General features: G+C 38.6%; 3 protein-coding genes across 4 annotated transcripts; all 3 read right to left on the reverse strand.

Annotated features, from left to right (window-relative positions):
• Positions 1–88: 88 nt before the first annotated feature.
• On the reverse strand, positions 89–2,643 carry LOC137732357 (uncharacterized). The gene is made up of 7 exons (XM_068471667.2): positions 1,982–2,643; positions 1,646–1,732; positions 1,497–1,541; positions 1,301–1,396; positions 1,082–1,183; positions 520–674; positions 89–441 (listed from the first exon to the last, which is right to left on the reverse strand). Exons 1-7 carry the CDS (start codon positions 2,555–2,557, stop codon positions 360–362), a joined length of 1,143 nt encoding a protein of 380 aa, XP_068327768.1. The 5' UTR covers positions 2,558–2,643; the 3' UTR covers positions 89–359.
• Positions 2,644–2,994: 351 nt separating this feature from the next.
• Positions 2,995–5,508, reverse strand: LOC137730591 (SEC14 cytosolic factor). Of its 2 annotated transcripts, none has more exons than XM_068469578.2 (6): positions 5,185–5,508; positions 4,836–5,088; positions 4,612–4,648; positions 3,816–3,933; positions 3,520–3,630; positions 2,995–3,318 (listed from the first exon to the last, which is right to left on the reverse strand). In XM_068469578.2, the coding sequence occupies exons 1-6, from the start codon at positions 5,254–5,256 to the stop codon at positions 3,181–3,183; spliced, it is 729 nt and encodes a 242-aa protein (XP_068325679.1). In that variant the 5' UTR covers positions 5,257–5,508; the 3' UTR covers positions 2,995–3,180. The 2 variants fall into 2 exon arrangements, with proteins under 2 accessions (XP_068325679.1, XP_068325678.1); XM_068469577.2 differs by having other exon boundaries at positions 4,836–5,091; positions 5,185–5,507.
• A 1,599-nt stretch (positions 5,509–7,107) lies between these two features.
• On the reverse strand, positions 7,108–11,508 carry LOC137731334 (two-component response regulator ORR21). Its single transcript, XM_068470438.2, has 6 exons — positions 10,880–11,508; positions 10,056–10,208; positions 9,578–9,976; positions 9,350–9,426; positions 7,770–8,939; positions 7,108–7,583 (listed from the first exon to the last, which is right to left on the reverse strand). The coding sequence occupies exons 1-5, from the start codon at positions 11,091–11,093 to the stop codon at positions 7,770–7,772; spliced, it is 2,013 nt and encodes a 670-aa protein (XP_068326539.1). The 5' UTR covers positions 11,094–11,508; the 3' UTR covers positions 7,108–7,583.
• Between the last annotated feature and the right edge of the window lie 1,996 nt (positions 11,509–13,504).

The raw sequence follows: 13,504 nt of genomic DNA on the forward strand, positions 1-13,504 counted from the left end.
CGAACTAATCATGATACTCTTTCGAACCTTGATTGTAGTTGCAATGCAATTCACTTCCTCTATATCCCAATCAAATACGCTTCAGTCGAAACAGAACAGGTACAATTTATTCCCTTAAAAATAAAAAAGATAAATTATACAAAATTCCCCTCCAAATGGAAGGATATTCATGAAGAACTGATAAGCCTAATATCTTGTTCTACCAAAACAAAAAACACTGGCTGCCTGAATTTGCTCGATTTCATCTTGCACCCACATCCAGAAGACTAAAACAGAATCAACTCAAAATCACTTCACCTCACCTCTCACCTCTCAAATAGATATATATGGCAAAACGTAGCCCTTGAAAGCAAAGTTAACTATATCAACATCTCGGCAATCTGAACAGCATTAAGTGCAGCTCCCTTGCGTATTTGATCACCGCATACAAATATATCCAACCTGCTTAGAGAAATGCCATGAGTGGCTTGCCGAAATATATACAATTAGAAAGCGAAAGATTAGTACTGTTCGCCTTACCCATAGTTCCCTTCTTGGGATACATCACGACGGATTCTGCCTACTGCAACATCATCTTTGTTTGACACCTCCAAAGGTGTAGGGAAGTTATTCGCTGTTCGGTCATCAATAACCACCAGCCCAGGCGCTTTCTTCAGAATTTCCCTTGCAGTGTCCTGGACAGTGAACAGATCTATAACTCTAAGGAGAGTGTGAAAAGATAGGAATCTTAACACCTTCAAGAATGTTTCATTATTTCGCTAATTTGAGAGAGGACTGTAGAAGTCACGCAAAACCAAATGCTACACCATAGTACTTATAATGTTAGGACTAACTGAAAAATATTAAGAAATGTGCTCGAAAGAGGTTAAAGAGAATGAAAGCACCGACTGAACTGATGTTCACTTAACCAAACCATTACAAATAGGATACAAGAATAGCCTAAAATCACAAGAGACACAAAAGAATCATCACAACGCTTAACTGCAGGTTTGCAAGGTGAAAACCATTGATGCAAGTATTGAGCAAAATAGAGTTCACTGCTGAATTATAGCCTACATAAAAGACAGCATTATGGTATTACCTCGTCCAGTTGGTTCTCAAATTGAAGATTTATACTCTCAGCATGTGCCCGCATGACAGGAACTCGTATACATGTGGCAGTTACCTTGACATCATTGTCACTCTGAGGAAATGGATAACAAATAAATTATACATATAGCTATGTTATTAACATCTGCAAACTTACAAGCTGCTTTCCAATTAAATTATTCTGACTGATAAAAGTACAAAAGAAACTAACCCATATTTTTCGTGTCTCCTTGACTAGTTTCATTTCCTCTTCATTATATCCATTTGAAAGAACTGCTGAGTTGTGCGAAAACAAATTAAATGCATACTGCAAAAGGCAAAGGCAAATGTACGGTTCAATGATGCTTCATGGAAAACAAATTTAATTTCCACTACAAACTTGAACAATTCACAACAAATAGACAGACCTGTCGTGAAAATATCTTAGTGGTTGGAGGCTTCCCTTCCAAAACCTTAGTACAGAAATCAAATTACATTACTACAGTCGTAAACTGAAAAAAAAAAAAAAAAAAAAAAAGAACAACCAAAAACAACGAGAGATGAAGTAAAACAAAACCTCCCGAGTTTGCAGCTCAAGCTCTCTCATGGCAGCAGCACCAGCTCCACTAGCAGCCTGATACGTACTAACAACCATTCGCTTTACCTGGAAACGGCTTCATAAATCATAACCCAATCCATCTCAACTAATTTCACAAAACCCCATTTAAGAATTCACATTTAAAATCCAAATAGAACACCAAAGCAACCAACTTTGTACCTCCAAAAACAAGCTCACGAAAATCCGATTTCAAAACAAACCCGAAAACATGCAAAAAAATCTCATAACTACAACAGGAAAGCAAACAACTTTATAGCTCCACAACCAAATGCAAGAAAAACCCATTTCACAAACCTTAGAATGGCGATGGAGAGGGGTGACAGCCATTAAACAAATAATGGTGGAGCAATTAGGGTTAGCAATGAGCGCCCCCTTTCCCTTTCCAACCTTGATACCCTCCATAGCCTCCGGATTGACTTCTGGGACCACAAGCGGCACGTCATTCTGCATCCGGAAAGCAGAGCTATTATCAACGACAATGGTGCCGCGCTCTACGGCGACGGGACCGAACTCTTTGCTGATTGACCCGCCGGCGCTGAAGAGGGCGATTTCGACGCCGTCAAAGCTGTCGTGGGTGAGCTCCTCAACGACGTAGTTTTCGCCGAGGAACTTCAAGTTCTGACCCGCGGACCGCTTGGAGGCAAGCATCTTGATTGACCGGAAAGGGAAGTCGCGGTCTTGGAGGACAGAGAGGAACTCCTGACCGACGGCACCGGTAACGCCGACCACCGCAACTGACGGGCCGGTCTCTTGGAGAGACATTCGGACTGTGAATGGGCCGGGTCGCGACTTGGACACGGAGTCCCGGGACCGGCCGGAGAGGGGAGTCTTAAGGAGGAGGCCGTTGTGATGGTGGGTGAAAGTGGACATTTTGGAGAATCTGGTTGGAGCCGAGGAGAAACGAGTAGCGGCGGCGGCGGCGGATTGGGGTTTTGAGTTTTGCAAACGTCGGTTATATACTATGGTCTATGTGACTGTTGAACTTGATATTGCACGTGGGATTTTCCCTAAAATCTTTTTTACCTCACCGTTTAATGTAAATTTAAATGTCAACGTTATAAAACATTGTGATAAAAGTATGAGCTAACAGAGAGTTGAGCATTTCTCTTACTAAATTTGCTCGAACAATCACCTAAAAGTACAACTTTTCATTGCAACGGTTAGATAAATTTATCTATACTGCCGTTAATTATTTTCACACATTATTTTTACCTCTCCATACATTTCTCTTTATTTTAGAATAGTATGTGTTTATCATTTCTCTTATTTTATCTATCTTGTCATATTTAGTCACGTGACAAGAGAGATGAAGATAGAAATGTATGTCATGAATATATAAGCAACGTCGTCCAAGTTAAAAGTAAAAGATGAATCACTCATGGATGAAGCATTAGAAGGAACAAATTACTTTCACGTCTAGCGGATTAACAGTACAAAGTCTGCCTAGAAGATCAGACTGCGAGAGCATCCTCAATCTTGATGCAGCTGTAGAATCAATCCTCCACCGGTGCCAGTACAACATCTTGGAGAAGTACAAGCTTTGCTCGTCCGCCATACTCTTCTGGCAAGTTTTCTTCGCCGATTTCCTTTCTGAAGTTTTTTGTTCCTTCCTCATTGCTCACAATCACAATCTGCAGTCACGATCGCAAACTAAGATAACGGCAAATATGCTTTTACGTCATCATTCTTCTACATTCAGAAACAATGAAACCCGATTCGTAATATACCAACTTCATCCAGATTGTTGCACCAGCTTGATTCCATAGAGGTACCAAAAAAGAGTTGGACAAAACTAGAAAATTTTCATGTTTATCGAGTTGGACAAGACATACCTTCTCTTGCGTTGCCTTATCGAGGAAGCGAGAAATCATCCTCCAGACACTCACAAAAAACCATGGCATGCTTAAGATGAACAACTTCGCTAATCGCTCGGGGTAGTAAGACTGCACATTTAAACGAAAACAAAGTGATTAAGCAACAGTTCATGCATAGCGAGGAAATGCTCTCGCTAGACCAGGGGGTCCTTCTAGCACATGTTTTGCTAATAAAATAGCACCACAATCTTCATGGAGGGGTTCTATCACATTTGCACCAGAAGTTTGAAGTTGTCAAAAATGTTGAACATCACCTGCAGAAATTGAAATCCGGTGATAAACCCTCGCGCATCAACATTTTTGTATGACAGTTGTTGCAAATCAAGAATGACGATCATCTTTTCGTTTCCAATTTCTTTTCCCCTGAAAGAGCTAGACAAGCAAAACGAAAAACAAAATGCTGAGACATCCTGATTGATCTATGTAGAAAAGTTGAATGTATTCAAATTTAAGAGAGATAAAAACTCATTCATTACATAAAGTTAAACCATCTTCCATCCAACAAGGGGTTTGAGGTTTACAGCAACTACAGAAAATACACATCGAACGTCTAATTCTCCTATTAACAACTTCATACAATTGGCATTGCGACTTTGCAAGAACATGAAATTCTTATACCTGACATTTCTCGACCGAAAGAAGCATGGGCACAATTCTATTTATGTGACCAGTGTTTTCAAGCCCTATCATGTACTGGCTCTAAAGATTCATAATCCTGCGTACGACATGTATTCTTTACACATCCGATCATGCCTTCCATAAACCTCATGCGGAGGCAGATGCTTGTGCTTTCGGTGTTTTTAATATAGACATTTCAAATTGAGAGGTATCTTGTAATTGCTTTGAATGGACATTTCAAGAACTCATCAAAAGGGTAACCTTTTTGATGATTTGAATTGACATTTCAATACATTGCGTTTTAAGCATCTCAAATCCACAACCAGCCGATAAATTCAGCAATGTATGTATTACATCAAATGTACTCTAGAGTTTTTGACAATGCAATTGTTTTGAATAAGACATTTTAATATTAGCTAAGTTGAGAGGTACCTTGCGATTGTTTTGTCAAGCAGATGAACCACGAATTCTGCAACAAGAGACAAACTAAAGTGAATCCATAATTCACCAGTTACTTTACGCTAACCAACTAACCTAACCCACATTTGCACTTGCCAAACCGCTTTATACTTGAACTTCTCTCCAATTGCATTTTAAAGAGTGATATAATTACCAAGATTTGATGAAACAATAGAAAATTAGGCAGAGATAATTACTCTTGAATTGGAGCTGGTCCTTGGAAGGACAATGCTGGCTTGCTTTCACAACCATCACAGGGTACCCGTCCTTGGACAAACCCTGCAAGAAGATCTTTCTGTCTGCCAACTGATCCTTCACTTCGGCATCCGAAACGAACCCATTTGGAACAAACGAAGCCCTCCATTTGTGCCACTGAACAAACGTCTTTGCTGCTTTGTCCGGGTCCATTGATCTCGCAATCAAGAACCTCATGAGAGTTGGGTCTCCAAACTTCTGCCAACAAAACAACCATGGATTAATATGAAGTACAAAAGTGAATGATTAATATTATACACTGTATGAGAAAGCATTGTAATTTGCTCCTACCTCAGTGGAAGATCCAAGCTTTTGCACTGATTTCTTCATCTCAGCCACTGCAAAATCTTGGGTTTTCTCCATTTTTTGGTTTCTGGGTCTGAGAGTTGCTTTGTTTCTGGGATTTTACAAGGAAGAAGAAGTGATTTGGAGAGAGAGTGTTGCGTTGACGAAACGGACTCTCTGGATTCCTACGGACAAAAGGGACTAAATGGTGTTTAGAAAGCCAATAAAGGGCGGGAGAAGTAAAGAACGGAGAAATGGGACAATGCTGGTTTGTCGCTAGTGACTCTGAGTTCGTACAAGCATCTCCACTCTTTTGATTCTCATGGGAATTTGGAAGAACATTATAAAAAATTTAAATTGATTTGATAATTTAACGGCCAAAAGGTTGGACCATCATTGCCATTGACGACTCGCTGTATTTTGTTTTTTTATATATATCTTTTTCTGCGTTACAATTTATAGGAGGAAAGTAATTTTTATAAATTCGTTTTAGCTTCTCACAAAAAAAAAAAAACTATTTATGATATTAACGGGGAAGATTAAATATAGTTATTTAAAAAGTTAAAAAATATATCTAAAATACAAAATAAAGGATTCGAACATAAGATGGAGTACACTACTGTATCCAACATGACTAATTTCATGTATGTGTTTCTCTTATTTACCTCACCAGACTCAACCCATTTAGTTTATAAAAAAATTACTCAAATATTTTAAATTATCTATTCATGTAATTCTTCCAATTATCGTTATTGTTTTCAATCGCAAGAGGTCGATATTATTATGAAGCATGACACATGCTCGCTGCTCAGCGTGCCTTGCCGATATTGGACACCCCTCTCAAACACATGGTCTCTCACCACCCACGCCTGAAAAAAATATTAATTAAATAGCATCATGCATAGTCGTGGGTTGAAAATAAAAATAATAAAAACAAGATGACGTTGACAGTGACTTAAGTGAACGAGGATCCTCACCGGATTCTCTTTTTGAGGATTTAGAGATCTTCAAATCGTGTCTGTTCATCGTACATCGTGCAATCATAAATTATTTTAAATACTTTTATTTTAAATTAAATATAAATGACACCTAACGAAAACTGACCGCACGATATACGATAAACGAACACAATTTGAGGATCTCCAAGATCCTCCTGGGACTTAAGTTAATTCTTCACCAAACTTCCCTTTGTATCATTGACAATGGCGGAGCCAGCATGAGATCATTGGTTCTTGATCTTAACAACTTTGAAAACTCTATGTATGTTTGTATGGGGTCTGATATCCACACACCCCATTTTACTTCCTACACACATTTTTAATTTTTGACCATCGGATCGAGTGAATTAAAGAAGATCAACGGACAAAAATTATCAAGGGGTGCGTGAGAAGTAAAATGGGATGTGTAGATAGCACACCCCTATTTGTATGTGTATTAAATTTGACACTATAAACAGCTAGCACAAACTAAATTACAACATTCTTCTCTTACTCTCTCTTATGTGCATCTCTATCGTGCGCACCAAATGTTCAATGAAATGTCTCAGTTGACAAGTCTTGAGTCTTTAATATTACCCCACAATTTTCTATAGCCACTCTCGACAAGCATTTCAAGACCACAGTAGCTGTTGGCATATATGTTGACAAAAATTGACAAGTTCCTAGCAGATGCTTGACGAAATAGTCTAATGTAGTTTTTTAAAGTCAAAATCATGAACCATTATTTGAAAATTCTAAACTCCACCACTAATCATTGATCATGCAAAAACCAAATGGGTTGGGTGGCCTCTCCTCTCAAAAATTCTACTGGTACATGACGTTTTACCGAAAGAATGTACGGATACACGGTCGAAGATTCAACAAACAAGAATCCCAATGTATACTATACCATACACGGGTGCCTGCTTGAACAAAGGATTAAACGACAGAGTGACAAAAGACTCGTTTCCTTTGAGGCGGGATAAGTTATACATCCGGCAAGCGCCCGGTGAAGAATGCAAGCTAAGCTAAAATGTTTGAACCAAACTAAATTTACAAGATTGGGCAATGGATTTAAGGCACGAGTCATATTTCAACATAACTAGATCCAAATAACTAACACAATTATGTTTGGCAAGATGCCAATCATCATATGGGAAGGAACCAATTCAAGCTGTTGGAGTCTGACACAATTTATTTTCCTCCGGACCGATACTGATACTCCCCCATGTTTGTGCTCAATTTCTTTCGAGTCTCGGATGCAAGAGGCCGCTCTGCAACTGAGCCCGGTGCAGGCTAGTCAATTAGATCTAAACGTAGAAATAATACACATACTTCAACTGCAATCTCTACTGAACATTTTGATAATGAAACAATCTGTACGCGTCACGGAAATCAAGAGACTTGAGCTAACCACTAAATAAACGCCTGTTGCAAATAACAATGAGAATTAGATTACGACGACATCTACAAGCTTGTGGTTCTAGGATAACAGATTCGACGAACAAAGAACTACTAGTGGATAAAACATAGACGCGCACGCACACACACTATTTTTCAGATGTTGCTAATATAGATCATGATAAAAATAGAATAATACCGGACAGTAGTTACCTAATCAGTGAAAGGACTCATGAAATCACTTGAAGAATATTGCTGCAATATTGGGATGCCTAGTTTCTCGTTATCCACATAATCCACAATTGGCTCCTGCTTGACTAGGGCACCACTGTTCTCCACCTGGATCCTTCCAGGGTTCAAGTTGCTCATTTGCGATTCAAAATCATCAACTGCAAATCGACTTGGAATGCAAGTCTCTTTACCCACAAATCCAAGATTCCTAAGGGGTCCCTGATCAAGCATTTCCCCTGATTTATCAACATAAAAACCCTGGCTGTTTGACGTATTATGCAAAACCCCCGGCAACTCTCTGGAATCACTAAATGTCGCAGTTGAATTCTGGTAACTGGTGCTATTGTTGTCAGCATTAACTATGCAAGAAGTGGGAGAAATAGAACCTGGGGCAGAGTACCCACCAAGCGTGCCGGTAATTTTAAGATTTCCAGTTGGTATATGTCCAATATTCAAGGAATTATTAGATTGATCCGAGAGCAGACTGTAATCAATAACAGTAGACTTGTTAAAGCTAATACTCTGATTGAAAGAAGCAGGACTATTTCCAGCCTGGAAACCAGTTGACGATTGAGAGGGGACCACAAGGCAAGATGGCTGCACATTAAACGAACGGCAAGGTTCGATTAGCGCAGACTGCTGCTGTGTTCGATCATGTTGCCTTTGCTCCTGCTGCACAACGCCCATCAATAAGTTACTATTCAGAGCACTCGACCCTCCATGATAATTGCTGGGTGCCACTGTACTACGATTATTAGACCTCCATTGTCCAAATCCTGGAGATACATCCTCAGCAGAAATGACGGGTTGTGGAAACTGTTTGGAAACATTTGATTGGCTTTTTATAAAAGGCTGCACGAATGGCACACCATGTTCAACAGGGGGACGCTTGGCTCCTTGTAGGGATGCATGTAGAAGAGCAGGCTGATCCGTTGCTGGCATGAGGTTCCCTGCAGGTTGACCTAAAAGCTCAGCTTGCAGGGCGGCTAGTGTTTGCGGAGGAATTTGTCCAGAGGCAGCCAAAGCTGGGAAGTCAAATCTACTAAGCGAGCCCAACTTCCCATTTGAGTCTGCAGGACCACAAAAAGCATTTGCAATCCCACTTTGTTGTTGAGCTACTCCATTTAATCTCTTCAAATATAACCTGAATTTCTGCACAACCACTTAATTCTTTCAAGTAAATAATTCTCTTAGGAAAACAAATGAAGAACTCAAGTCAATTGTATGCATATAAAAAGACCAAGTCGGAATGTAAATGAAAGATAGAGAAAACACAATTCTATATTTCATTTTGAAAAGATGCGCCCATCCCATTAGTATTAGACCCATGTGCATATGGAAAATATTACTGTTCTCATAATTCAAGTTAGGTTTTTAAAGTAAACTGATGATTTTGAATCAAGCATAATGCATAATTGTAGTTACAGTACTAATAATCACATATTATTTTATGCGTTGAATTCTTAAATGCTTCTGTTTTATGTGTCATTCTTGTCAGTGACAAAGACAACAATATGAAATCATGCAAAGCTATCTGACCAATATGAGGGGAAGCACCATACCTGCAGATGGCTAGCAACATTTTCTCGAGTTAAACCGGGTACATTCATCATTTCAAGAATTCTCTTTGGTACAGCCTCTGAAATATAACAAAAAGTTGTGATCAGTAACAGAAAGCCAGATTGAGCAGTCATATTATGATGTCAACGTATGTAAACCAGGTACACCTTCGTATAATATGTATATATGTAATATAATGAAAATAAAAAGTAAAAATTTAAAGATCATACTATCAAGCCCAAGCTGGTTCACAGCAGTGACAAATTGCTGATGGAGTTCAACTGACCATACTACACGAGGTTTCTTTGATGTAGACATATCATCGTTTTCTGTATCACCATCATCATCTTCTTTAGCGTTGATCCTCTTCTTCTGACCTTTCAATGAAACTTCTGTTCCTTCGTTAACAGAAGATGTGTATTCAATATCATTGTTTCCTCGTTTATGTGGATCATTATCTTCCAAGCTCCCAGAATGTTCAAGTTCTTTACTTCCATTCCATTTTTTCCTAACAACATGCTGCCAAATATTCTTGAGTTCTGCCTCACGTACAGGCTTAATTAAAAAATCACAGGCCCCATGTCTAATTCCTCTCATAACAACGCTTGTTCTCCCATCAGCAGACATCACTGAACAATACACCGTCATGTTAATACACACATGGCATAATTCGACTACCATTGAAGTAATTAAAATTAATATACTCACTGATAACAGGAAGGTCCATTTCCAGACCAATGTGTTCCAGGAGTTTAAATCCATCCATATCAGGCATATGGACATCACTCAGTACCACATCAAAACAATCTTTCCTCTCTCGTAGAAGATTCAAAGCAACAGTAGCCTCGGAACAGATGGTAACTGCCAGCAAAAAAAACAAAAGCATAAAGAAAATAACAAAAGTCACGTAGCTTTACTCTGCTCCTACATTACATAATTCAGCTATCCTGACATTGTTTGCTTGTTAAATACACAATGAACAGAAATTCCACAAGCTGGCCTAAATAAATAGGTTTACCGTGATTTCCCAATATAATAAATCAAGCACAAAAGCTTTCTAATTATATTAACGAACCAACAGAACCATGAGAACAATTAAAACAGGTCAAGTTGACTCGTCGGAAAGGTCACAGTTCAAGTAACGAAGAAGGGTATGCTTAATGGCTACTTAAACACCTACTGCTTACCTCGTTTCAATTCTCAAATTCCTCATTTCGCATTTGAGGTAGAGACTTACAGACTACAACAGCTAATTAATCCAGCTGCTTCGATCTCCATAATAAAATTACAGGGTTAATATATAAATATATGTTCAATTTCATATAGATTAGCCCTGCAACTGATCCATATCCAATACAGACCTGAAACAGTCCTTAATATTTGAGATAATAACTTGTTTTTTCTACACAGCAAGCATCAGTAGCACAGTCCACGACCAATTCACACTAATAACAAGCTCAAATCAACTAAAAGCAAATAAAGCATAAGCATAACCAATCAACGAGGTCCTAGCTAGAAGATCAACGGCATACCCTGGTAGAGACACCGGAGGAGCATCAGCTCAAGAATCCTCAAGCACGTGGTGTCGTCGTCGACCACTAGAACCCTCAAGCCTGCCGGAAACCGATCAGGAACTGCCATTTCAGCGGCAGACGGTGACAAAACACCACCACCACCTTTACACGAACCGTAACTACTCGCAGTAGTGCTCACGCTGGACTGCGCCACTCTCTGCAAAGCAGCCATGGCCACCAAAAACCACCCCCACAACGACGCAAAATACACACACCAGCTGACTATCAAACCCTAATTTCCCATTTCAAAGGACTAGAATTTCCATTTGCAGTAATTGTGGAGGGCGAAAGTGGAGACAAATGGAGGGAGATCCGCGAGGGGAAACCTTAGAATTGGGGATTAGGGTTTCGGAAAACGATCAAACAGAACGAAACAGACAAATTGAGAGAGAAAAATGATCAATTGCCGTCTGAATTGTGAAAATTTGATTACTAGCGACGAGCAGAGGGAGAGTAGGGTTTATATAAATTTTTGGGGGTGAGGAATGAGGATAACGCGTGGCCGAGAAAAAAAAAAACGTTTTTATTTTTTTATTTTTTAATGAATGATTGATTTTGTTTTTAATGCAAGAGAAATAATTGAAGTCGGGGCAGTTAACGAGTGAGTCAGAGATAGAGAGAGGGTGTCGGGCCTGTGGGGTCAAGCCCGCAGTGCTACCTTCGCGTGCGTCCTTGCGGCCGTGAAAAACCGCCGGCTGTGTCATTTTCAGTTACACGTCCGATGGTAAATTTTATATTTAATTACGACCGTTTGATGGGATCTATGGTGGTTAGATGGTAAATTGGCTATTTTTCAAAAGTTTAGGTCCTTATTTTTAGAAAAATTTGCATATAGCGCTAAAATATCAAATAAAGGAAAAAAAAATTAAATGCACCATTACACTAAGAAAGAATTCCTTTTCTAGCTGCATAAAAAGCGATTGTGTATGTCGGTTTAATCGTATATACAAAGAGTAAAAAAAAACATTACAGACTTCAATTGTCAAAACATATTGTGAATATCAAAAAGTATACCTTCCACCGTGAGTCTAGCTTAAATCTACTAAAGTAGAATATAGTTATGTAAAATTATATACAAATAATCCATATTTAACATTTACATAAATTTGTCCCCAAAAAGAAACCATGGAAGCAATTACCATCTAAGGTCAATAATTAATTTGTTTACAAGAAATGCAATAATAAATCAGCTAGAATATAAATTATATGCAAATTTGATGATAAGTTGAGGCCCCTTAAAAAAAAAAAAAAAAAAAAGGGAGGACAAGACAAAGTTATTATAATCCATCCTTCTGCGAGAAGACTCACCCAAGCAATTTTTTTTATTTTTCCAAATTGTTTTAAGCATTTTGATTTAACTATTGAAATCCAAGTATCCAACAATAAGCATTGATTGTGGGGCAAGAAATGTAACTAAAAAATGAAAAATAATATTAAAATAAGTGAAAACAAACATTATTAAATCGTGACAATGTGGGTTTGGACCGACAAGTGTTAGTGACCCAATTGAATTCGACGTTTGAGATCGAGGACTTGTGAGTTGAACGACAGACAAAGTTAAAAATCACGCCTCAAATTTGCTTCGTACTCATTGAAACAACATCCACATCAGCCCTTTTTATGGTCTTGGCCATGAGTTGGCCCATATTGATTTGGGGCTCTTGCTATTTACGCCCTAGAATTTCAATGTGAGTTTGCCCACATTAATAACATAAATTATCCAAACTTAAACGTGAATATCATAAACTATATATGCGTTTTGTAAACGACACTCAACCTAATTACTATTACGGAGTATAAAATACAAAAAATCACTAGCATCAACAACTTACTAAATACAGAAACTACCAAAAGAAAAATACAACACATTAGGCAGAGTACAGTATCAATATAAAATAACGTGGAACAAAACTTCGAGATAGGAAAAAAAGAGCGTTGTGCATGCTTAAACTCCAAAAGAGTGGCATCCAAATATAATCGTTTGGTCTAGTAACAATCAATCCGACATGGCATTATTTATCATACAATATCATCAACAACAAAAAATGTAAAACTCAAACAAATTATACAAAAAATATATTGAGCAAGAAAAATTTCGATAAAACAGTCTAACTAGAACATTTCTCGCACAAATGACTAGTGTGGTGTCAAATGAGACCGAACTACATAAAATCTTTTATTAGACTTATCAAAGAGAAGTAGTTATAGATGATGTGGTCCAGCAACTCTACTTGAATTTCCTCTTATTAAATTAGTATACTATAATTTATCGCACCCGCACGTGGGACCCACACCTTATCTTCTAGAATCAAAATTGTGAATCAACATGTTCTTGTGACACTTATCTGCTTGTGCACTCACGCTTGGAAATCCACGTTATTATGTTGAAGCATTTCCAATTGGGAAGATGGACTCCGGCGCTCCGCTGGTCTCCTCCCCGGCCAAGTTACCATTTTCTCCAAACGCCACCACCAACTCCTCGTCCTCTTCCAAAGCCGCATCTAGCAGATATTTCAGTAGCTCTGCCTCTAAATCCTTGAATGTGAACGTCTTGAGACCAAGGGTGTTGAGTACTCCCGCCCG

Source organism: Pyrus communis, chromosome 16, assembly GCF_041283825.1.
Source record: "Pyrus communis isolate YQ-2024b chromosome 16, ASM4128382v1, whole genome shotgun sequence".
NCBI lineage: Eukaryota > Viridiplantae > Streptophyta > Magnoliopsida > Rosales > Rosaceae > Pyrus > Pyrus communis.